This window comes from Delphinus delphis, chromosome 9, assembly GCF_949987515.2.
Source record: "Delphinus delphis chromosome 9, mDelDel1.2, whole genome shotgun sequence".
Taxonomy (NCBI): domain Eukaryota; kingdom Metazoa; phylum Chordata; class Mammalia; order Artiodactyla; family Delphinidae; genus Delphinus; species Delphinus delphis.
In genome coordinates this window covers 74,089,142-74,116,194 of record NC_082691.1, presented here as the reverse complement: position 1 = coordinate 74,116,194, position 27,053 = coordinate 74,089,142, and the positions used below count along the sequence as shown (strand labels likewise).

At 39.4% G+C, this 27,053-nt stretch overlaps 2 protein-coding genes across 8 annotated transcripts in view; one reads left to right on the top strand and one right to left on the bottom strand.

Annotated features, from left to right (window-relative positions):
• TES (testin LIM domain protein) overlaps positions 1-25,806 on the bottom strand; it is a 47,799-nt gene extending 21,993 nt beyond the window's left edge. The window contains exon 1 of the mRNA XM_060020771.1: positions 25,500-25,806. Within this exon, the coding sequence (XP_059876754.1) occupies positions 25,500-25,526 (27 nt within the window). The 5' untranslated portion in view covers positions 25,527-25,806. The remainder of the gene's footprint in view (positions 1-25,499) is intronic.
• Positions 1-27,053, top strand: part of TFEC (transcription factor EC) — a 668,004-nt gene that overhangs the window by 392,780 nt on the left and 248,171 nt on the right. The gene's annotated exons all lie outside the window — the stretch shown is intronic.

The following is a 27,053-nucleotide window of genomic DNA, read 5'->3' as shown; positions in this document are numbered from 1 at the left end:
TACAGGGAGCAGTCAGAGGAGCCAGAGCTCGGAAAGCAAGCCTAGCCCCAAATGACATATTTTTTGGCAAACATGGAATATGCAAATGATTTAGGGAAATACAATTTAATATTATTTTATTTTTTGATAAATATAATAATAATAGCAACAACAAACATATTGAATGCCAGGAATAGAGATAAAGTACTTATCTCATTGAAATCTTACAGAACCTCATAAAATGCTTATAAAGTAGGCAATATTGTTCTCCACCTTAGAGATGACAACTGAAATTCAGAGAGGCTGTAGAGCTTGCTTAAGATCAAAATGTTAATAAATGGTAGAGAAGAGATCTGACTCCAGGTCTACCTGACTCCAAGGTCTGTGCTCTTATGCCTGAGGTAGGGGTGGAGGGGTTGTACTACTGTCCTCATTATAGCAGACTATTTCCCTTTCCCGTATTGAACAATAACCCTCTGGAACTCCTGAGACATGACTTAATAAGCAGAAGAGGGGGGTGCAGATGAGGGAAGGACACAAGAAGGCAATGGAACCTCTTTTACCCAACTATTGATACTAGAGTAAAAAAGATTGACTGGCTTTGCTTCAGCACATTGGCAAATCACCAGTGCCTCAATTATTCTGTAGCTTAAATGTCACATCAGTGACTGCTGACAAATTTGTTACTGCCTAGTGTCTGGAGTAAGAGTTCAAGCCAGATGAGAGATTTTTTTCAGTGGCTCCCTGTTGTAGCTTGACCAAGTTGTGTTTCTCCTGTGCAGTCAAAACCACATTGTAACTTGTTCCTTGAAAGATCAGCTTGACCATGCCCTGAAATTTAAATGAAGCCCTTCCATTTTTCCCTGAAGAAAATGACCACATCCTCTTATGATAACTAAGGGCATATTCAAAACCAGCTGGTCCACCCAGCTGCTTAGGAGAACCTACAATATTTTAAAGGTATACCCTCTCAAGAATACTTTCTAAAGGGGATAAAAATCTGTCCAGCATTAACTAAACTTTGTCACCTTTGCCATGTCTCCATTACCAATTTTCAAAGATTTAAAATTCTCTAAATTGTATACTTTAAAACTAGACACTTTTTTTTGAAAGAATCAAATTATTTCCTTGTCACTGATCATTACAGTTCACAGTACGGAAATAAAGTGGGTTACGCAAAAGACAGAGAGAATCTAGCTATTTTAGTTTTCTGGTCTTTTGCAAGGAACATAATTAAAGAGTTTTCTCCATTACGATATCCACAGTAAAATGAACAGCAAATCTAAAAAGAGGTCTATTCTTTTTCAAGCCCTTTCCAGTTTTCCATTACAGGAGAGGTAACAATCCTGAATCCTCCTGGTATATGGATTTGCCTCATACTGTGTTTCATGCATCTCCTGCTAAACTCTGATCCCAAATGAAAATTAAGATTACATTATTAAGGCTTAATCACATAGCTTAGCTTAAATCAGCTGCTTCAAACTCTCTTGTATATAATTCATAGTAAGAAATACATCTTATCCCATGAAAGAAAACATGCAGACATACACAAACTTATATGTAAGTGTGTATAAAATCCTGAAACAAAGATTTACTGGCTTATATAATAATGGAGAACTAAGTATGCTTCTGCCTCTAAGTTAAATGGCCACCTAAACAAATTCTTGCCTGCCTTCCAATCTAAATCATCTGGTCTGAGCAACACTGGCCTTAATAAAATACCAGAAACATACTGGACCAATACCATCTCATTCTGTATTTCTGAATGAAACTTGGAAGCTCAGCTAATGTAACTAGAACCTCAATTAGTCACCAGAGATTTTACACTAAGGCCTCAGTGTAGCTCATTGCTGATTTACAAAGTCAGCCTTGGAAAGGGGCAAGTTGTTTCTTTCCTACCTGCTTTTCAATCTTCTTAAAATGGTTATCAGTTTATTTATTAGAATTATTAGAACTGGTGGTGTCTCATGAACATCTACTCTTTTAAAGTGCCCCACATATTCTTAGTGCGGGACAGGCCTAGGCATCCCCCTGGTGTAAGAGATCAGGAAACTAAAATTCAGAGGAGAGTTGATTTGCTCCTGGTCATACAGCTAGTCGACAGCAAGCTAACCTAAAACCCAGTCTGACTTGTGCTGCACTGTGCTAGTGCTGCTGGGGCAGACTCTATAGGGTGTCCAGTGGGACCCCTTCCGTTTTCTAAAAAGATTCCCTGCCTCATTTCTGCTTCAAGGAAAAGAACTACAGGCCCCAAGCCTCCTGCAACATGTCTCAGTGGAGATGAGTTTGAGGCCTCTATAAAGAGAAGCCTTGAATCAGGCAGGGAGGTTGGGAAAGCTCTTTTGAACAAGTGATAGCTGAACTGAGCTGGAAAGGATGAGCAACATCTAACTCAGTAAAGAGGAGGAGGAAGTACATTCAAGGCAGAGGGGACACCATATTTGAAGCCTGTGACAGAAGAGGGATGGTTAAAGCTGAGGACATCTTAGAGTACTTGAGAGGTGATACAGCCAGTCTTGCAGCAGGCCAGGTGGGGTTCTCTCTCTTTTTTTCCTTTTCCTGAGGAAGAAATATATCTCCTGAACAATTTGGTACGGTGTCTTAGGCCACCAGATTTAACAGAGAAGACATTCCCAGAGAAAGGATGATACTCTAAGGAGGAAGCTTTAGAGAAAAGCCATGCAGGCAATGGGGGTGGGGTGGAGAATGGGGGGAGGGGGGCAAGAGCCCCTCTTAAGTTCTGCTGGCCAAACCTCAGGGTTAGGGAGACCCACGGAAATAAAGTGCGTTATGCAAAAGACAAAAGAATCTAGCTATTTTAGTTTTCAGGAGACCCGACTCTGAGAAAAGCAGTAATTTGAGAAAACGGCTCTGCAGTCTGCCCTGGAAAGCTCAGAAAGCACTGCTCCAATGTTCTTCCACCCCTGCCGGCCGGCCTGCCTGGAAGGTCACCTTAATTCCATACAGGCTGTTTCCTGCAATTTGGGTTTGTGACCACCTTAAGAACATGTCCCTTCCCACCTTCCCAAACACACACACTTTCCTCTTCCCCCAGGGCCCAGACATAAGGAGTGAGGGGACTCTCAAAAATCACAAAGAGACAACAAGTAAATGAAAGAGAGTGGAATGAGGTCATGGCAATATGATACACTCTCTCCTGCTATAACCCAAAGGAAGCAGTTCTAATTAAAAAACAACACTCAAACCAAAAAAGCACCTAGTTTTCAAAACCACTGTTAGCAGCTAAAGTGATTAGAGAGTTTCAGACTGGCAATGAATTTACTCTCTTTAAGGGAATTTCATTAAATTTCCCCTGTAAATGAAGCTATAAAAAGTCAACCTCCTTGACACCCAGCATTGAAGATCTCTAACTTATGCCACTTACTGGGTGGATACGTCTTCCATAATCTTACCCTTTTTATCAACCTCAGTTAGGCTACAAAAGCACAAAGCCACTCAGACAACAAAGATCTGTGGGTCACACTCCAGCATTTTCCCTGTTTCGTCGATGTGCCTAGTTCCAGGCTAAGTTATAATCCAGAGTGCAGTGTGTTCTCTAATCCTGTTCAATCCAATTTAGATGATAAAATTGCACCCCCAGCAGACACATCCCTACTGGTGTGAGGCAACTTTCTTCTGCTTTTGTTCCCACGCCAATTTAGGCATCCAGGAATCTGCTACTCTCCCTTTAACAAGTCAAACATATATCAAATGAAGTAAAATGTACGGATTTTACTCTGTAGTAAAATGAGTTTCAGAGCCAGAGCTGCCCTAGGCACAGTTTCTCAAGACCTATTCCGAGACCTTTTGGGCAGAGGTCACAGGAGCTGGGATTCCCCAACTCTTCTTAGTCTCAGTTTGAGGGTCTGGAACCCCATCTGTCCTAAGGGCTCAGCCAATTTCTCTTCCTCCTTACTCTGTGTTCAGGATTCCCTTAAGTCCAGGATCCAGAATTCTTCTCACTATACCTTGTCCCTCCCCCTACCCGCAGCACAGACTGCATTCTTTGGTCAAGGTCCTTCTCCTTTCCTCAAGGGCCATGGCTGTTACTCTTAGACATCCGGATCTTACCGGTTACTTTCTGCCCAGGTTTCTGGGCTGGAGAATTCTTGGTGAGGGATGAGAACAGGGAAGGTGTTATTTAATGATACCCATGGTGTGTGGGAGGGGGTGGTAGAGAGGAAGGGAAGTCCAGAAAGTATTAGCCTCAGCTAAGATAGCCTAGCTGCTTAGAACGTGAAGTTCAGATCCTTGGAGTAATATAAACACCAATATATGTGTGCTCATATGTCGTATGTCACGAGAATTAGCTACACCAGGTATTAAGGAAATGATCAAGAATTACATGGCTAAACAGTGAAAATGTAGAAAGAGCACTGGAAGAGAGTCAGGAAAACTGTGATCTGGCCCCAAGGTATTATATCACTGCCAAGTCCAGTGATTTTAGAAGTCATTTTTCTTCTTTAGGCTTCATCTAGGTAATGAAGGAATTGAACTAGATCAATTCCAAGACACCTTTTAATTCTAAAATTATGACTGAAAATCATGTTTCAGATTAACTTCATCTTAGTTGTTATTCAGCATGGTCATCTGCTCAACATTTAAACACTAAATAGAAAATAATTATTTGAGAAAGCTAATATATTATTGGCTCTTACAGGTCAGAATCATTTGGAATTCAGCTTGGAATAGTAGTTTATAAAGTACACATAGGAAACAAAAAATTTACGTTCTGAGGGATAAGACACAGTTCTGTTGCACATAATTATTTCAACAGCAAATGTGATACAGTATTCCCTGCAGAGTCAATGCTTGGTGCCTGAAAACACATGCTTTTTCGTAAGCACACAAGTCCCAAAGCTGTCTTCTTCATATAATTTTAGTAACGCATTCTGGTCAGCATCAATACAAGGTTATGACAGATTAATTTTTCTTCTTCGGTGTCCAAGAAAACAGGTTCTTTGGATTGACTATATTTGGAAAAACTACAGTCACGCTTTAGGAATACCTATCAAGGTCCTTTGAAAAAATAAAAATGACGTATAATATTTATTCTGAAACACTAGTCATAGACAAATAAGACTTTTAAAATATCCTTAATTATAGGATCCAGATACTGAGCTTATAGCACTATGATCTGTGCCTCCAAACATCCATCATCTCCTGCTTATTTTAGAGTAAGAAACAGGAATGGGTTCAATTTCTCCATATTCATAATTTCAGGCAACCAGATAGGTTGGCAACATTTCAAGTGACCCTTATGACCCAGGAAAGGGTACTGCATGTCAGATACTTTAAAGAAAGAGGAAAGAAGAGTAGAGAACATCTGGTATTTCAAACACAGTCTGAGTTGATTTGGATACAATTTGGGTCTGGAAGATATTATTCAGTATTCATGGTGAGATCATCTGATTCATGCTGTTTTCATAACCAAATTTCCCTCTGGAGCAAAAAATCATATGTGGTTACTAAACAAGCAAGTGTTACTAAGACTTCTTTAATCATCTTGGAATGAAGCTGACCAAGGTAGATTATATGAAATACACATATATTCTCTCTCTCTGTATATGTGTATCTGTATTCATCTACCTATACATATATATGTATACATACATGCATTCATATTACACTCTTAGGTATTTTAGATCTTGTTCACACGAATGAATATTCTGGACAAAGGAACTGCATTTCTATGTAAATAATTCCTCTCAGCACGTGGCTCTTTTAGAAACCTGGTATAATCTGTGAAGTTCCCCCCACCCAAACGCAAATCGATATGTTTTCATTAATCTCTCTGACAGATTTTAAACAGTTTTAGATTTTTAGCTCAATGCCTGTTTCACATTATCTACTAAGATTTTCAGTAACCACCCCCCATAGAAAAAAAAAAAAAAAAAAGGTTAGGTTGCATAGAAAACCAGACTTAAAAGTAAAAAGAGAGGCATCCTTTAACTTCTATAGTTTGCCAAGTGTTTTAGGTGAGAACACTTTATAGGTGAGAATAATTTATTGTGATTAAGAGCCACGATTAATCATTCCTACTAAAATTGCTGTTATCTTTTCCTTTAATCATAAGAACGAAAACTTCCCATCTCTCACTTACTCAAGTCTGAAATACATGAGAACAAGAATGAAGAAAAAGTCATTACTTAGTCAGTCACTTAGTCACGAGGCCTTCTTTATCCTCGTCTAAGCCATGCTTTTTAGGTCCCTGTCTTTTCTGGTCTCTTCTCTAAAACCTACAGTTTCCTCCTTCATCTCCACTCCACAGTTCGTGTTCAAACTTCTATCACATCAACCTGGGAACATACTCTCCAAACTAATCACTCCTTTCATATAATGTCATAGTGCTGCTCCCAAAGTTATTTTAATAAAACCCAAAGATGATCATAACATTCCCCTTGTTAGATGTTTTTAATGAGTGCAGTGAATTTCACATGCCTTAGCCTGGCAGAGAGAAAAAAGCCTTTTCAACCTGGCACCACCCTTGCTCCTACAGCTCCCTTCCTCACACCCCTCCCCTCCAGCCATGCTCTGCTTCTAGACGAGCTTTCTCCTTGCCTGGATCTCATTCCTCTTCTCCATCTGGTAAAATGCTACTCTCTATACACCCAGTTCAAACAGCAGTTACTTGGTGATACCTTCCTTGAACTATCCTCAGCAAAGTTCTTCTGAATTCCTATTGGTCTTGGTTCAAATTCTATGATTTAGTCCCTTTTTTCTATACTATGACATCCATTTACCCCACTAGACTGTGAGTTTCTTGTTCATATTTGAATTCCTGACGCCTGCTACACAGCCTGAGATTTGTAGAAATGCCAAAAAGTGTTATCTATTTATTTAATACTTGTTTTAATTATCAAATGATTTATGACATAGCACCTTTACCCCAAGGAATTCCCATTGCTTTTCACAAGAAAAATAAAAAATAAAAAAATTTTTTAAAAAACGGCTCTAGGGCTTCCCTGGTGGCGCAGTGGTTGAAAGTCCGCCTGCCGATGCAGGGGACAGGGGTTCGTGCCCTGGTCCGGGAAGATCCCACATGCCGTAGAGCGGCTGGGCCTGTGAGCCATGGCAGCTGAGCCTGCGCGTCCAGAGCCTGTGCTCTGCAACGGGAGAGGCCACAACAGTGAGAGACCCACGTATCGCAAAATAAATAAATAAAATAAAATAAAATAAAATGGCTCTGGCAGGGGTGATGGTGATAATAAAAGCAATGTCAAATATTTATTGAGCAATTATATTATCAGGCATGGTTATGAGATTTTTACATGGATCATCTCATTTTATACTCATAACAATTCTATGAAAACTATTCATTATTATCTGCATTTTCATCCAGATGAAGAAACTAAAGCAGAAAATTGTTAACGGACCCAATGTCAGTTGCATTGCCGAATGCCTGTTCTTAACCTCCAGTGCCTAAACATAGGTCATGAACATGGAAAGACCCTGGGTTAGATAAATATTTAGTAACTAAATTTTTTAAATAGAAAGAAATATAATTTTAACTTGAGATCAAAATATTATAGCCAAGAATAAAATAATCAATGAAGGGTCTTTAGTTTTCAAGACCACTTATTCAGAAGTAAGTGGGAATAAAACTCTTCATAGCAGATTCTAGGATTCATTTCCACATCCCTTCAGCTTTTCAGCACATGAAGTACAAAGCCAGAGCCCTACATGATGAATTTGTATCATAAAATCCACTGTGAGACAAATGGACTGACACCTTTTTGTTCACACATAGTAGTAAATCATCACTAACAAATCATTGTGGTAGGAAAGAAAAGGAAACAAGTGATCTTTCAGTCTAAGTAGTTTATAATAAATTCTATTCTGGAGGTACTGGGTCAATCTTCCTGGAACTTTAACAAATTAAATAGATAACTCCCACCCAGTCTTCCCCTACATTTCTTAGGTCAGTACCAGTATTAGGTAAGTGATACAAGGACTGTAACCAAGGCAACCTGTCTACTTTGATCTGGGATGTAATCAAATTGCAGCAGATTACCTAAGACATCCATACAACTTCAATAAATATGGTAACGTTTTTGATGAAGATCAGAGGTAGATCCCGCTGCTTTTTTCTAGGAAACAATAATGAATTTTAGTTTTGGTAGGTTACCTTGAAGCGATTCTAATTATTCTTTTTCTTAATGAGCACTGGTAGTTGTGAAGGTGGAAGTGGTAGTAAAAATACCTCAACCACCATTTGTTAAGATGTTAATACCTACTAGGCACAATACATACATCACTTTATGAAACTCTCAAGACGACCTGTGGGAAAGTGTTATCACTCCTATTTCACAAATAAAGACACTGAGACTTGGAGAGATTAAGAAATTTGTCTAAGATTGCCCAGCTATCTTGTTGGCAATATGCCAAGTGCAGAGCTGAGATTTGAATCTTGGCATTTCTAACTCTAAATCCTGAGCTCTTGACTATAAAGTCACCACTTTTTTTCTCCAAAATGAGACTCTGAAGATAAGTAATAATTTAAATGAGTAATATGCCTCATCTGTAACTTCTGTAGAACAATAGATTTTGATCTGAAAGACTGCTTATTCGTCACCAGCCAGGAGCGCTCCTTCCTAGACAAACCTGAGACTGATTATAAGAAACCTGTGTCAGCTGCACTAACACTGAATGCCCTGAGGTGATTAATCACGCACACAAGAGGGCCCTCAAAAGAATGGGTCAGGAGTCAAGGAAAATATCCAGGGTCCCGATGCAAAATAGGTCTCTTCCAATGTTATAGCAAGAGAAAAAACGTTTTAAAAGAAACAACAAAATACAAACGAACAAATTGAATCTCACAGTTGAAAGATCTTTATTCAAAACATGGAGACATCACTAGTACTCAAAATTACTTACTACATTATAGAAACGAATCCGTACATTTATGCAGTGTCCAGGCGTTACATAATGAGGCAAAAACTGCAATAATTCTTTTCATTTTTTTTTCAAATCATTAAATTCCTAGATTTATAATGGAAAACCTCTGTATTAATTGCAAATTACCCTAAAACTTAGGGGCTGAAAATAACAAATATTTGTCATCTCATAGCTTTCTGTGGGTCAGGCAGGTGGGAGTGCCTTACCTAGGTGGGCAGGCTCAGAGCCTCTTGCAAGGTTGCAATCAGGGGTCAGCTAGGGCTGCAGTCATCTCAAGGCTCGACTGGAAGGAGATCCACTTTTAAGCTCTCTCACATTGGCACCTGTGACATGGCAGCTGGTTTTCCCAGGGGCAAGTGATCCCACAGAGAGTGAGAGTACCCAAGACAGAAGCTGCAGTCTTTAATCTTGAAAGGGATATACATCACATCTGCCATGTTATATTCCTTGGCAGCAACTGACCAGGTCCAGCCCACACTCAAGGGAAGGGGAATATACGGGAGTATGAATTCTAGGAGGTGGGGATCAATGGGGGCCACCTTAGAGACTGTCTACCACGGCCTCTATTCTGTTTTGATTTTAAATACTAAGCGATTTGTGATGACAGACTTTACAAAGGGAGAGGATATAGGGTGTGCTTATCTACAACCCCTGACTTTATTTTTTTCCATTTCAAATATTTAAATGTGTCTTCACCCCAACGGGCATAGTAAAACAAAACTTTGCTCATTCCTTTATAAATGCTCTTATTCACCTCAATTTAACTGTTCACTCAGTCAAGATCAGGGAACAGTCTTCCAGGAGACAGGGTAGAATATGATTTTTAGTCTCTAAGTCTTATTCTCTAACCATCTCAATGTATATACATACACACTTGTGTGTACACATACTTGTGTTTTAGAACACAGCCACAAACCAGAATACAAAATATCAGGTTTGACTAGCAAGAAATTTCTAGAAATATATTTAAGAGAAAATTTTCACAATTTTTATATGTCATAGTCCTCCTTAATGAATAGAGAATAAAACTGGAAAAAGATTGATATAAACCTTATTCTATTACATAACTCTTCTGGTGATGGAAAGTAAAGGAAAAAATATATAGCACTTCTTTGTGATATCAGAATGTAAATTACTTGATTCAAATTAGGTAGTATTTATAGTCACCAGTTCATAACCAACTTGTCAGTACTGTATACTTTTTCGAAACCTAATGTATCCTCACCGTATTATTAGGGACAAAATAATTTAGATTTTTTTTAAGAGACTGCACTTATTTTAGGTAGCAAATTATAAAAAGAAATGTATTGTGTCTGTTCAGTTTATGCTGGCTCCTTATAAACGTTTTTCAAACTGACTACTATCAAATTATTTTTAAACTCTTACCTAAAGGCAGTCACTTGAGATGTTCACCAATAGAATACCTCTTCTGCGAATTCTACTCAAAAAGGGCCTCCTCCTTACTCTGTTACTTTGAGAAAGACAATGCAGGCTATAAAAATGTCACAGGCTACAATTGCTGATGAAATGGCTTCTTAATTAGGATAGGCTGAGCTCTGGCTCAGTGGAAAGACTCCGTAATGCGTTTGCTTTTATACACAGGTCTCAGAGACTCCCAATTATTAGCTATAAAAGGGATTTTAAAAACTTGATTCCAAAAGCCATCTGTAGGAGTCTCTTAAAAGAATTTAGATCATGACAAACAGTTCTAATTTGGTCTTGTCACTACCTCCACAGCTGGCTCTAAAGAGTGGATTCCACAGATAGTGCTGTGTATTGAGAAGCCTTTAATAAGACTGCATATCCCAAAACTTGAATATTACCATCATTGTTTACCAGGCCTAAGGACTACAGAATTATTTCTTTAGGAGTAACCTGTTATAGGAGTGGGGTGAGGATAACTATACAATTAAATGATTATTGCCACTAATTGCCTATCTAATCAGAGCACACGCAGGAAAAGAGGACAGTACAGGCATGTTTTCAGAGCCAGAATGAAGGGAAAGGCCTGTGGCACTGGCTGAGAGAGCTGTTAGAGAAGGATGCCCAGGGAATCATGATCATCCAAAGGACCTGGAGAGAAAAGCCCAACGGAGAGAAGGCTTTCACAGAAAATTGGGGGTAAAAGGCACAAAAAGACAATCTTCTCATTTTCCACTTTTGCCCAGGATTGGCATTCAGGTGTATTTAGAGCAAAAACAAAGTCTTATAGCACAGATAGGGGTCTTGGAAACTGGGAAAGGAAGGGAGAGATACAGAAACCCTACTGCCAGATGCCTTATGCTTATTTACTTATTGTTCAGCCTTTTCACACCATCCCTTACTCTGGAAAAAATGAATTATGTTTATATGATGTGTTGTGTAAACATAAGTGCCTTAACTAATTTTTGATCCATCTTCTGATTTTTGATCTATTAGAGAAATGGTTTAGAGTCACATGCTTTTTGTTCTATATTTAAACTATAGCCCAAGGACTTTGTCACTACAAAAGGTACACAGACATCATCTTAGATTTGTCTAGGGTTCAGGGGAAATAGACAACTTTCAAAATCAAAATTAGATTTGACTAGGTTAGAAAGGGGGCCCATTCTCAAGTGACCAATGATGTCAGGGAAGCTACAGTGTCCTGATTCTTTACTCTTTCTTATGTACAGAGGGCTATGAGGGTAATTCTGAATGAGAAAAGCCTTCTCTAAGACCTTTTCCATAGCTTTCACTGTGGGAGGCTGAGAAGACTTACATCCTAGCAATAGAGGGGGTATAAGTTACGATCTGTTGCCTAACAAACCACCCTTAAACATCGTGGTTTAAAATAACAATCATTTATTCTGTAGTTTCCGGTCATGATATTCTGCTCATGCTTCTGCAGTTTAACACCTTGGACTGGGTTCAGCTGGATAGTTCTTCTGGTCTGAGCTGGGCTCACTACATACGTAGTCACCTTTCAGGTGAGCTAGGGACAGCTAATATAGGGGAACCTCAGCTGAGATGTTTCATCTTTTCTATGTCATCTTTCATCCTCCAGTGGGCTGGACTAGGCTAGTTCACATGATAGTAGCAGGGTTCCAATAAAGTAGTTAGAAGCAAACAAGCCCTCGTGAGGGCCAAGCCTGCAGCACACACAACATCAGTTCTACCACTGTCTACCAGCAGCCCAGATTCAAAGGGTAGGAAAATAGACTCCATTTCTTAATGGAAGGTGCTGCAAAGAATTGCAGCCATTTTTGCAATTTACCCCAAAAACTCTGAGGAAGATTCTATTCAGGAAAACATACCTATTTCCTATACTGGACCAAAGTACCTGGTAATGTTAAATCAAGTGCCCCTGCTAGGGAACCTAATTAATATAGCTTTGAAATCTTTCCCATAATGACTAGCACATGGCATGTACTCAAACAAGTACTAGAAACACTTATAAATTTTTATCATAAAAAATTAAAATCAAAAAATTTGCAAATTATAAAAAGGAAAAAATGAAATCTAGTAATTTAATAAATTCCAGTTATTGAATTTTAAATATTTCTTTGTGTCCAACAAAGCATCAAGTATCAATAATTTTCTGAAAGCGTGTTGTCATAAAATTCTTGATGATAGATTCAGGTGCTTGTTAAATGGTTTGAAGATCTATGCAGGATTTTCTTCCCTCTAAATTGGATTTCTTGATAACGATTATGATACATCTATTTATTGTATGTGCAGGCACCATACTTTGTGCTTTAAAATGTTCATGTCAATTATTCTTATACCCCTGTGAGACAGATGGCTGCAATACATTTTCAGATAAAGATCCTGAGGATTAGAGGGTTAAATAATTTTGCCAAATTCACATAGCCAGTAAGTGCCAAGGCTAAGACTGAACCCAGAATTCTAAAGCTGATAACCTTCCTGCAATTCTGGTTCTCCAAACATTTACTTATTGATACTAAGGTCTCGATAACTAAACAAAACCGATCAGAGAACATTAATAATAACACTGATCAAGTACTCTCTATATGTCAGGCACTGTTCTAAGTGTTTACAAGCATTACTTTATTTAATCTCACAATAACCCAATAAGGAGGTATTATCGATGTTTTACCGATAAGTCCCCTAAAGCCAAGGAGGCTAAGAAACTTGTCCAAATTTCTAGAGGAGTGTCAAACTGGGATTCAAACCTATGAAAGTTCTGTTCTTCTCCCTCTAAACTCCCTGTGTTCCAGAGGAGTGGGCAACAGTGGTCCACTGGATGATTCCATCCTCTGGCTTGATTTCATCTGGTCCATGAGAAAAGTGCCAACAAATAACATCTCAATTGTTTTCACCTGTGACATCTTAAAAGAAATATGGATATTAAGCCACTCAAATCTGTCTTGCCTCCCTCTACCATTAATTTCTGCCTATTTCTCTTGGGATAATTTTCTATTCTGCTACCACTGGCAGAGTCTAACACATGGCATCATTTGAATATCTGTAGAATCTATTTCCAATTTGTTGTAGTATTTCAAAGGTCAGATTTTTTAACTCCTCTTAAAAACCTTTGGCAACTTGACATTTTCCAAAGAAATGAGTTCTACATTTCTTCACATGGAGATCATATGACCTAGCTGGGATGAATTTGGAGAAGTCTGTTAGTCTCAAAACTAACAGAAGACTGACTAAATGAAAAAAAGAACCCTCTAAAAATCAAGTAAAGGATACCCCAAGGTCAATTTTCCTTTATAATTTTTCAGAAGGGTCAAAAACTACCCTGCTTTGAAATACCAGCTGTCTATGAAACTGTGCAGAGTATCTTCTCAGAATGGACTCCTGATACATGAGAGAACTTCAGAAAAGTATACTTACACCCCCAAATTTAAAAAAAAAAATCCCACTGTAGAATATGTGATAGGCTGAAGTAATGATCCCAATTCTTCATTCCCAAGTAGTTATTAAACATCCATACCCTTGCCTCATAGTCATTAAACTGGACTTTTCCTCCCCTTGAGTTTGAACTTGGACATGTGACTGCTGTGACACAAGCAGAGGCTTAAAATGTGCTCCTGCAGTTGGACATGCCCGCTATTGCTCCAAACTTTTGCTTAAGATATCCAATGATCTAAGGAAGATGAAAGATACGGGGAGCCAACGTAGTCCCAACCCACAGCTTGGAACCAAGCCCAGACTATATCAGCTAGACGCCAGTGAAATTTCCTCCTCTACCTCAAGAGATGACAAAGTGTATTAAATAAGAATCAAGATTAGGATAAAGATATAGATCCTCAGCAGTAGGTTAGGTTCCTGTACAAGCTCAGTGGCACACTTCCTAAATTCAAACCTGAAATCTAGGAAAGTCACAAATCACTACAGATCATGTACCTTGGCTTTGTTTTAGAAGCGTCAACACTGAAACTGTTATGGTGTGAATACCAAGGGTTTACCGACTTTTTGCAGCCTTGTTTCTTTGGTTCATTTATTTATTCTTCCTGGAATTCCTTCTTTGCCTACTGAAACCTTATTTATCCTACAGAAGTTAGTTTGAATGTTGTTTCCTCCATAATGTTGTTCCCAATCTACCCAATTAAATTACTTCTGCTTCTAAAACTTCATAATACAGTAGCCACCCCATATCCACATTTTTGCTTTCTATGGTTTCAGTTATACACGGTCAACCATGATACAAAAATATTAAATGGAGGGCTTCCCTGGTGGCACAGTGGTTGGGGGTCCGCCTGCCGGTGTGGGGGGCGCGGGTTCGTGCCCCGGTCCAGGAGGATCCCGCGTGCCGTGGAGCGGCTGGGCCCGTGGGCCGTGGCCGCTGGGCCTGCGTGTCCGGAGCCTGTGCTCCACGGGGCGGGGAGACACCGGCGGTGAGAGGCCCGCGTACCGCAAAAAAAAAAAAAAAAAAAATATATATATATATATATATATAAAAAATGGAAAATTTCAGAATTAAACAATTCCTAAGTTTTAAATTGCATTCTGAGTAGCGTGATGAAATCTCCAGCCTTTGCTCAGTCCTGCCTTGGATACGAATCATCCCTTTGTCCAGTTTATCCAGCTAGGTAGTCACTTAGTAGCCAACTTGGTTATCAGACTGACTGTTGCAGTACATTGCAGTGCTTGTGTTCAAGTAACCCTTATTTTTACTTAAACACATTATTGACTGGAGACGTATTAATTCGTCTTTTGTTACCGGAACGTTATTGACCGAAGACGTATCAATACGTTTTTAGACAGTGGTACAATTAACATAACATGAGAAGTTGTTAGAGCTTAAAATTGATCAAGGGTTCATTATACAACTTATGATTGTCATTATCATTCACATTTTGCTCCGTTAGGTTTTTGTTCCAATCTTGTGTATATTATAAACGTAAAACTTTCAAAAATGATGCATTGCGAAATGTTGAGTGAAGAATTTTTCGGTGAATTTTATGCAGATACTTTCTCTGACTGTCTGAGCGACATATATACTAGTGTCTCAGAAAATGATAGTTCTTCAGAATATAGTTCTGATTCAGATGATGTGAATATTAGACCAACAAAAAGACAAAAAAACCTTAGTGATCTATTCTGATACGGAAAGTGAAAATGAAACTCACAGTGCTAGAGAATGCTCCTTTGCTTCTACAGAAGAGTGGATTGAAGACAGCACTTCATGAAAACTGAAGAATTTACAGCTGTGTCACATGTAACTATAGACTGTAATAACCTGCAAAGTGTTAGTGAAATAACAGAATTAATTTTTGGCCAGCCAAAATAAAAATCGCTGGCCAAGTGCAGAAGCAGCGATGCTAGCAATTCGGATCTGCCAAACAGGAGCCTTAAAGTGCTTCCTTTAGGTGAAAAGGTGAAAGTTCTCCACTTAACAAACAAACAAACAAAAATTGTATGCTGATGCTGCTAAGATCTATGGTAAGAAGGAATCTTCTATCCATGAAATTGTGAAGAAGGAAAAAGAAATTCATGTTAGTGTTGCTGTCGCACCTCAAACTGCAGAAGTTATGGCCACACAGTGCATGCTAATTGCTTATTTAAGATGGAAAAGACATTAAATTTGTGGGTGGGACACACAAACAGAAAACATGTTCCAGTTGGTAGTAACATGTGGCACCAGAAAGCAATAGAGCCCACATGAAGACTTCAGCAAGGGATCCCCTAAAATGTGTTAACAGCATTTACTGCAAGTAAGGGATGGTTATAAAGATTCAGGAATAGGTTTGGAAAGAAAAATATAAAAATTACTGGAGAGGCTGCGTCTGCCAATAAAGAAGCCACTGCTGAATTTGTGGCAGCGTTGAAGAAGTTAATTAAGGAGAGAGGCCACATCCACAAAACTTCTATTACTACAGCATATGGCTATAATTTTTCTATTTTATTATTATTGTTGTTCATCTCTTACTGTTGCCTAATTTATAAATTAAACTTTATCAAAGGTATGTATGTATAGGAAAAAGCAGTATATATAGGGTTTGGTACTATCTGGGGTTTCAGGAATCCACTGCAGGTCTTGGAACATATTCCCCGCAGATAAGGGGGGGGGGGATACTGTAGTTGTCTATTCCTATTATTGCACTGCTACAAAGTGTGGCTGTCTGCAAACTGTTGGTTACCAGTCTGTGATCAGACATAGAAAGAAACTGAGAGAAAGCAATTAGGAATTGTTAAGCAATTTGACAGTAGTTTTATGTCTGATATACTTATTTTTTTAAAAATTGGCCTCGTATTTGTCTTTTTTTCCTTTTAGTAATTCATTTTTTTTTGTTTTAAAAGTATCGGCCCATGACAGATTCAGAGTTTTGAAAAAATGGTTCTTCAACATAGATATTTTGAGCAACACTGTATTACAGCATACAGCACTTATTTCATTCTATCTAGCACTGTAGTTAACGTACATGTCTTGCCCACTAGCTAGCTTGCCTACCTTCCTTCTTTTATCCACCAAAGCTGACATCACAGTATTTTGGGGGATACAAGCTCCACAGGTAATATTGATAGAAAAGGAGTTGAGATTCTGTAGTCTTACATTTAAACTAAACTTTTAATATTCTCTATGAAAAACAGAGGGTGACTTTGTTTTGTTTAACCCCCGATTATTTTTATTGTAGCCAGTACCCCATGAAGGAAATACATTCTTTACCTTTACTTTGTGACTCATTCTATCAAGACTTCTATGATGTTACACTTACAGAAATAAAAATCCACCTAACATTTGCATAATCATTTTGCAATGAAACATGATATCATTTCATCTTCAAACAAAGCACAGGCAAGTTCATGGTGGCGGCAGACTTATTAATGGACTCAGCACCAAGGCATTGGTGCTAGGCTTTCAGCCTCCTTTTTGCTAGGCTCACTGTTCAGATAAGAACCTTTATAACCAACAGACAACCTGAAACCCCTTTTTAAAATCTGTATGGTGGTCAGAATGTCACCGTAATAAACACAGGCTGAATCACTTGTGATTTGAGGATGATCCAGCCTCATTCAGAGATTAATTATATTTATATACTGGGAGCCTGGCTGTCATTTGGCAGATAAGCTCTCAGCAATGCTCAATGCCTGGCTTCTCCTACAGTTCCCCGCCTCAAGCCGTGCTCAAACCCAAGCAGTCCTGCTTTCTTGGCAGACTAGCCAAGGGTAAGAGAAATTGGCAATCCTGAGCTATGCTCTTCTCCTTTGTTGAATATGACCGAAATAAAAGTAACGATACCTAGAATCAACCAGTTTTTATAGCTAAATACTCATTGTGATAGAAACATGAAACACTTTCATAGCACTGTTCCCAAATTATACCAAGTTTCTTTTCGTTCTTTCCTCTATCACCTTCTGTTCTTTCTTAATGTTCTTGTCACTAGCAATGAACAGTGATTAAAGTGGTTGAGAAGAAAGAAAGAAAAGTAATTAAAAAGTCATTTTAGGGTCACAGCATGAACTTTCATTAGAAAATTACAGTCAGGCATATTATTATCTAATTTCCTATTATTCAAGTAGGGAGTTAGGTAGATCAGGTACTTAGAAAAATAAGTGAAACCAAATATGACTTGAGCTCTTTTATAGGAAAATCAAAGATTGGAGCTAGACAGCTGAAAAGCATAACCTCTAAATTTAATCCTCTAATAACAGTGCTTAAGGCAAGTTTTAATATATGGATTTTACTCAAAGACTAGGGGTGAATTTATCAATTATCAAACTATTTTTCCTTAAGATCTTGAAAATTTATGAGGTTTTAAAACCCATTTTGATTTTGGTTAGTCTTTTCTCTATTTTCCTCTCCTTGAAAAAGTTGATTTCATAATTCATAATTTATATAATGCTCCCTGAACATCACCACTTTGTAAAAAGCAAAATAATTTCCTAAATGTACTATATATTAATGATCTAATAAACAGATTTTTAAAAGTCATTCTTTCAGGTACCATGACAGTAGTTACCAAACAAAAATTAGTAATGACTGTAAACAGTGAACGCAATACAGGAATGACTCTTGCAGAGCATTTGTAATCAGGCAAAAGACAGTTTGTGTATTTTATAGGTGTAAGATTGTAAATATTTTAGCTTTATCTAATTATGAGCTTTTTTATATTCTAATACATAAAAGCTACCTTCTCATCTCTTTTTCATTTGCCATTACTTAAGATAAATAATAACCCCTAATTACAAAGTTTGCAAAACCGGGAACCAATACCAAGAATCACCACTAAATTAGGATATTCTGGGACTTCCCTCGTGGCGCAGTGGTTAAGAATCTGCCTGCCAATGCAGGGGACATGGGTTCAAGCCTTGGTCCAGGAAGATCCCACATGCCACAGCCTGTGCGCCACAACTACTGAGCCTGTGCTCTAGAGCCCACACACCACAACTACTGAAGCCAGCACACCTAGAGCCCGTGCTCAGCAACAAGAGAAGGCACCACAATGAGAAGCCCACACACCACAACGAAGAGTAGCCCCTGCTCGCTGCATCTAGAGAAAGCCCGCATGCAGCAATGAAGACCCAACACAGCCAAAAATAAAAAAGTAAATTTATTAAAAAAAAAAAAAAAAAAAGGACATTCTGTGTTGGAAATCTAATGTACTCCTGACCTGTAAAGAGTTCACTAAGGGGTATAATCCCATTTGCGCTTACTTTCTATCATTTATTTTGTCATTTACTTTCATTTACTTTTTTTTGCTCTATCATTCCTCTCAACAGTGTAAGTTCTATAATACAAGGTACCTTGCCTTTTTGTTCACACTATACCCCCAGAGTTTAGAACAGTGCTTTGCACATAAACTACTCACATAGTTTTTAAATGACTCATCTTATTTGGGGAGAGATAACTTTTAAAGACAATAAAAGCTCCATTATTTTTCACTTTCCTGTAATTAAGTACCAAGGAAAGTGATACATCATGCCTAGGCTTATTTGACTCATGCTAACAGAGCAGTTTATATGCCTTTGAAGCTTTATACTACAGATTTAAATTAATTAAACTTAATGTCTTCAAATCCCCACAAATATTTAAAAGGCAAACTAATTAAGTAAAAACAAGTTGAAAAACAGCTAAGATCTATGAAAAAAAATTATTTCATTTTTCTCATGGACTTCACAGGAGTACATACATGCCATTTCATTAAAATCACATATATTTATATATTCTTGGCTTGTATGATTTTTAAGCACTGTGGAACACTATTATACTTGGTAAACTATAATGTTTTCCATAGTCAAAAAGAGTAACAGCGTTTTAAGAAATCTTAGAAATCACTTCGTTCCCCTATTGATTTTTTTTTTTTTTTTTTTTTTTTTGCGGTACGCGGGCCTCTCACTATCGTGGCCTCTCCCGTTGCGGAGCACAGGCTCCAGACGCGCAGGCTCAGTGGCCATGGCTCACGGGCCCAGCCGCTTCGCGGCATGTGGGATCTGCCCGGACCGGGGCATGAACCCGTGCTCCCTGCATCGGCAGGCGGACTCTCAACCACTGCTCCACCAGGGAAGCCCCCCTATTGATTTTTATAGATATGAAAACTGAAATCCAAAGTAGCCAAGATCACAAAAACTAGAGTGGACCCAGATCTACTAACTCTCAGCCCAGAGTGAATTTAATGATATCATACTGATAAACAGGAGTGAGAAAGCTGATATAGTACAGAAGATCTTTCTGTATACTAATACAGCTCTTTACCTATACTGGCACTTACTGACCTTTTCTAATTTCTGAACACATTGTAGTGATCTGGTTTGTAAAAAACATATTCAGATTAGCATGGGGCAAACTACTTCTGGTTCTCAGAAAAAGAACATAGGAAGTAGTACTCTTTTACCAATTTATCATTCTCTTTCTACTAAATAGGCCCCTCAGAGTAACCCTGATGGTCCATGATGTTAATTTCGTGCTCACAATGCTGGTATCATCCTAGAGCTCAGTGAGAGCCTCACAAAACAGTTCAACATTTTGGTGTTTCCTACTGCTTCTCGGTAGCTCTTTAATGAACAGTTCTCTTCCTAGCATTGAACTTTTTTTGTTTTTAACTGCTCTATTCTAAGCTGCCTGGTCTGCCATTCCAGTGGCACTTTGAGCACTTTGCTGCTAGGAGAAAGAGAGGTTTAGCCTACCATGCTATGTGTAAGGCTTTCTATCAAGTCTGGGCTTCAGCAGGTAGAACAGATTCTTGAACAGGCCAACCATGAGTGCCTCTATACAATTCCAGATGTCACTGGTTGAAATCCCAAAGCAGAGAGCCAAAAGCAGGGTCGCTATTGTTCAGAACCATATTAAGTAGCTAGGAGGCAGCATTATCATTGCTCCCAACAAAAGCTGGGAAGTTGGAAGAATCCAGAAGATACGTTCCAGAATATTATTGGAGCTTATGGAATTTCTTTGACTGTAAAAGTCTCGCAGAAGTTCCTTTTCATGATATTTTTACTTATTTAGACTTGTTTCCGTGCAAAGAAGGTCAAAGGCAACTTACACTAAAGGGCATACATATAACCATGGATAAAGTATAAATAAAATGTAGAAAACCAGTAGGGTGGTAATTTTATTGGAATAGAAACCATTTCTTCCAATATAATTCCTTTAAACAAACCAATAAAAAATGTTGAAACAGACCTCAGGTTATTTCTCTTTTTATATTAGGGTACTTCATTCAAACATACATGTAGTGATCAAGGCAAAGGATATCAGAGGACTCAGGCCAGGTGGCATGATGGGAGTTGCATGGATTCTGAAAACTATGGTTCAAGATCACAGTTAGGTTCTGCCAGTTTCAGATTAATGTATCTAAGCCTTAGTTTCTTTATCCTTAAAGTGAGGCTAAGATCTACTTCATAAATTGCTTTGAACAGCAAACAAAATAACTATACAAGTATAAATAGGATATGAATTTCACTCTCAAGAAGCTTGCAATCTAGGTAAGAAGAAGACTATAATCTAGAGGGAGAAAGTGATGAATGTCCTAAGAGTTATGATGCCATACTTTGGGAATACAGAAGAAAGAGATTTTCCATCCAGATAGGAACAAGAAGAAAGATCACCTGGAGGGTGATGTGTGGTGTGGGTAGGGTAAGGAGTGTGTCTTTAAAGATGAGTAATATTTAGTATTGAAGGTGAGCAAGCAAAGTCAAGGAGAGAGATGATGGTACACAGCTAACAGCCAGCAGAGACATAAATCACTAATTCTACTTCATAGGATAAAGTTAAGGAACAAAATCAATAGATAACCTACTACAGTTCTATTCAAACCAATATTCAGACCAAGTTAGAGAAAGTGACTTTTCATATCCAATTAATGTAATGACTGATACTATGGGTTGGAAGAGATAAAAGCCCCACTGAGGACCACTTTATTCTATACTTGTTCTGAGAGAGTAACTGCCTCTAAGGTAAAGCCCTGGAAGTACGCTGCCCTCCCATTACCCCAAGCCTTGCCAATGATTCTCGCAGAAAGAATGGCTTCAAGCAGAGAATTCAACTGTAGATTTCTGCCTCCAGGTCACCATTTACTTGCCTTTTCCATTCAATCAGGGGCCACCTTAGAGAAAAGGCTCATTCTAATTTCTAATGGAAACAATCTTTGTGGTTCAGTACTCTTTCCAAGCGCAATCACTTGGTTTCATTTTGTTTTTTTGGCAAATGACAGAAGCTTTCAAAACATGTTTGGATGCTGAGAAAGGGGGTTTTTAGTGACTTGTAATCTTTAAAGTACATCTCATCTTTTTAAAATTAAATTAAAGAAACAAAGAAAAGAGTCCTAAGAAAAAAAATGCAAGACATCAGGAAGGATCAAAAGATGGAGGTTAGAATGGAGACAAACAATGAATAAGGTGTAAAATTTAAAGCTCTGCAGCAATTCCAGGCAGCATAAGGGAAATTACTAGAGTTCTCTTTCTCTCTGGTATGTTTTTAAAGGGAAAAAAAGTGATTCTCATGGAAGAGTAACACAGAAAGGAAAGAAGAAAACATCTGGCTGTGGGCCATGATCTACCAGTCACCACCAAAATGAGACTCTCTTTCTGCTTCTCAAAGTCCATTGCTTTTTCCAAGCAAACATAGGGTCTACTTACACGAAGTCAATTATAATGAAGAGATCTAGACAAATAACTCAGACGATAGGGCCAATACGTAAAAGTCAAATTCTACTCTAAAATATTATTGAAACAAAAACTCTGTATAACCAAACTAGCTCTCACATCCTAGCAACAGCTCACTTACCTCAAACAAAACAAAATATAGTAAAATCTAATTATAAAAATTCCTTGCCTTTGTGACTGTGTGTTTTAACTGGTAATGAATCCAAATTTATGCCAATGATATGGACACCCAAGTTCTCATTTTATAAACAAAGAATCTTATAATAGTATCATCCACCTAGGTGGTTGTGAAATAAAGACAACCCTTTTTAATTCTTTTTACACAAAATGTTAATGAGAAAGGAAAGTAACATTTATCATCTGCCTGGAGAAAATTTCTTATGAAAACAACAGTACAAGGGTTTTAGCAGGAAAAAATGCCATGTATCTTAAACCAGAAGTCAAATTTAGTTTTACTTAAATGGTTGTGTCTTTGTTCCAACTTCCAACCACACTTTTTAAAAGGTACATTCAAACTATTAGTTTTCTTGTATACCCAAGTCAAAAAGAAGGGACACCTGAAAACTATCTAGGTACCAAAATAGGGTAAGAAGGCTCTGATCATAGATCAGAGATGATCTTATAATGTTTCCTTCTTCTGGTGTCTTAGAAAGCAATTTCTAAAGGGAATGCAAGTTTCTTTTTGAGATTATGAAATGTGTTCCTGGGACCTCTAAATTCTTTGTGCTGGGAAACATTTTGTTGAATTCACAGAACATTAAGTCTGTCAAGGGTCCTGCACAGACACAGAGGGTATGGTTGGCAGTCAAATTGGACAACTTTGGGATCTTTTAGTACTTTGCAATTTACTAGTTAAGGACTCTGTCCTGAGAATGATGATGACAGTGATGACAAAGTAGTGAAACAAGGATTTGTTACAGTCATGGTATTGTCTGTAAAAGCTTTAAACTTATGGAATCCTTTTTCTTGAGGGTGGGGGAAGGGGAGAAGGAGGATTAGAGAGGAGGATAAGATTCTTGGTTGAAAAGATAACCTTTTAAAGTAAAGGGGAGATGGAGGAGAAAAATTACACCATATATCAAGAGCATTACTTATTATAATCCACATTCTAAAACTAAGTAAATTGTTTATAAATAATGTCTGGATTTTTCCCTTCCTAGCACATGTAATTCTTAACTCTGTACTTTCTCCCTCAGAATTACTTGTTCTTTGTCTCAAATAATTTCAAAATCACTTTTGGATGTTGATTTTTTTTTTCTTATAAGTAGATGTTATTTTTCAGAGCAGTTTTAGGTTCTCAGCAAAATTTAGCAGAAGGGACAGCATTCCCATATATCTCCCTACTCCGTTTCGAAGCTTCCTCCAGTGTCAATATCCCACATCCAAGTGGTACATTTGTTACAAATGATGAACCTACACTGGCACATCATCATCCCCCAACGTCCATAGTTTATTTTAGGGTCCACTCTTGGTGTTGTTCATTCTGTGGGTTTTGAAAAATATATAATGACATGTAACCACCATTATAGTAGCATACAGAGTAGTTTCACTGCCCTAAAAAAATCCTCTGTGCTTCACGCATTCATTCCTCCCCTCCCAAAGGATGTTGACATTTAAAAAGTAATTTTTGAAGCAATATATGTTTAAGCATAGACAAGACCTCCCAAATTTTTGACAAGTACTAAATTACCCATTCTTTCCCACTTGAAAAACAAAATAAGAAATGTTCATCAACAGAAGACTAATTAGCGGCAAACAAAATGCTTTCCTAGTAGCAAGCAAAATTAACAAAAAATTTTAGTGTCATCTAAAAGCAAAGAAAATAAGAAACCAAACAGGAAGATAACAGAATGCAATCAGGACTGTCAGAATTTACACTATGTTTTCCCGTCCTTGGATTCCGTTTTGAGTGCCGGTTCTAGCCATAAGGGGCAAACTTTTTTTCCCACCGCAGGTTTTCATTTTTCAACAGCCTCCTGACCTACTATTTTGCACTTGCATACATTTTCAAAAATCCAGTTCTGGGCATGAAACAGAATTAATGCTCAGGTCAGGAACTTTGTCTTTAGAAGATGAAATAATGGCAATGTTGGCAACCCACAGTGGGCAAGAGAAGAAAATTAGGTTCTATTTTTTCCCCTTTTTCTCTCTGCAAAACTTCCTTCCTTATTTGATAAGAAGCAGCTAGCTTAAATTTACCGCAAAGTAAATATGAGCAATTCCCTGGAATGAGACCTTTCACACCGAACGTTACACTGGAATGTGACATCAGCATTCCTTTTCAGACACAGTGTGGTCCCCCACCCCTTTCTGCCAAGAAACGTAAGGCTCCCCAAATCAGGGAGCGGCTCAGGTAGGGCCGTGGGTACTGACGCCCGGAGGGCAGCCAGGCAGGAAACGTCTCCTGGAGCTAAACCACTGGTGACAATCGTCCTTTGGGGATGGCTGCCAAACAGGGAGAACATTTTCTTTGGAAGAGGGAGGCAGTGCTTTGGAAGTCAAGTAATGAATGACCAAAAAAAATATAAAAAATATCATCACCTTTCACGTTATCACCAGCCGCGGGTGCGAAGGAAGCTCATTCAATCAACGCTCACTCTAGAGAGCCTCGGACAGCCGAGCTGGGCGGGGAGGAGGTCTGAGCTGTCAAAGTCACATCAGTGACCCCAAACCACAAAGGCTTAATAAAGTTGAACTTCCTGAGGCAGGAAGAAGTAGTGTCACAGCCTCGCCTTAACGCGCCCTAACCTCATCCTTTTCTTTTAGGGAGGCACAGGCGCAGCTGAAACATCTTAAGGAAAGTTTCTAACACTTCCAACCGTTGGACGTGGTTAGACGGGGAGAAATGTCCCGTGCCACCCTCGCGCGCGCGCGCGCGCACGACTCTCCGTCGCTCCCAGGTTTCAGGAGTTTGCGAGGCCGCCGGGGATCCCCTCTACCGGGAGGGTCGGGTACCTGGGCTCCGGGTTCCGGAGACCCAGAGCTGGCTCGGGCCTGGTGGCCCGTGCGCCCCACCCGCCAATGGCAGCCAGAGGGCGGCGCCCCGCGCAGGTGAAGCGGCCGCTGCCCCGCTGCCCGCGCCGCCCTACCTTCTTTACTTTGGCCTCCAAGTCCATATCTGTGTGTCAGAGGGGTTTCTCCTGCTGTCCGGGATCTAACACCCAGGCTCGCCTGGCCTCCGGCACCGCTGCAGGTACTAGGGGAGAACTGCTGGGTCTCCGCCGCCGCTGCCGCAGCCACTCGCCCGGCGCCGTCAAACTTCCGCCGCCCAGTCCGCTACAGACGGCCTGAGGCGGGGACCGGGAACAAAGAGGCCCAGGCAGCCAATGGCAGCCTGGCCCCGCCGGGCAGCCGCCAATCACCGAGCGCCGCACGCACCTTCGCGGCCGGAGCGCGGCGAAGGCAAGGTGAGGGGCGGGGCCCCGTCCGGGGCGGCGCCCTGCAGAGCGCAATTCAGTATCCCTGACCTGGTGTCTGAGGCTGCCCTGGCCTTCAGCCGACCTGCTGGTAAAGAATTGGAACCCAGCCTACCTCCAACTGAAGAAGAGCCCTTCCATTCAGTAAGCTTGTACCTGTTTTTGCTTGGGACCTTGGATATGTGTCCAGCGGAGTAGTATACCACTACTGGCTTCTTGGTTTCTTTTCCTAGCAAAGAAATCGTGGAGGTTGTTAGGGATCCTTGTGATGGGTGTTGCACCCTAATTTCACTATTAAGTTGTGGAGATGGCCTTTTCTTAAATGCTTTTCTCCAAGTCCCAAGCACTGACTGGGAATCTCCTCTCACAGCCTTAATGTCAATGAAGATGGTTATGTGTTTTCTGAGCACTTGTTAGTTCAAAGATGAGGATGATGTGAACCACTTCAGAGACAGGTTATGTCATTCCTTTGGAAGTAGAGGTTTGCCCTTTGTCCTTGTTGTGTGAAATGGTGTGAGGGTGCTCATGTGCGTCATGTTTTGATGAAGCAGTTTCATAGACATAACAAGCAACACTGAAGCACTAGAGCTGGATACAAATCATGGCCTCATTCAGGAGCAGTTGCAATGAATATACCATTAGCTTGGTGGATCTGAAAGGGATCCTAAGGATTATTGAGTCTAGCTTTCTCATTTTGCAGGGAACTGAGGACCCCAGAGGTATAGGGACCTGCCCAATTTCATAGTCTCCTGAGGGCAGAGCTAGTGCTCATGAGTCTTTAAGCAGTGTCTCCAGCATGTTTGGGACAGCAAACACAGAATTTTGACTAATTAAAAGAAAAGAATCCTTTTTTTTCCCCCCCAGTTCACGGTAATGACAGAAAATTATAATGGTCAGGTAGCAGGTGACCTCTTAATCTGGCATCTAAATTTAAAAAGGAAAAAGTCCCAAATCATGTAGATATATAGGTCCAGATTTCTCTCCCCCTTACCTCTGGAAATTTGGTAACTGAAAACACCCCAAATTCATTTTAGCTAACACTTTTAACCTTTTGCTTACTTGGCTGTTTATTAATGTTGTTCAACATGAAACCAAGCAAGACCCTGCAGGACCTTCCCAGGGACAGACCCCTGGTGTCCTCTGCTCCTTGTCTGTAGAAGAGCTTTAGCCACCTAGGCCTTTCCCAAGTTCCAAAGAGCAGATTTAAACAGAGAACTGAGAAAATGC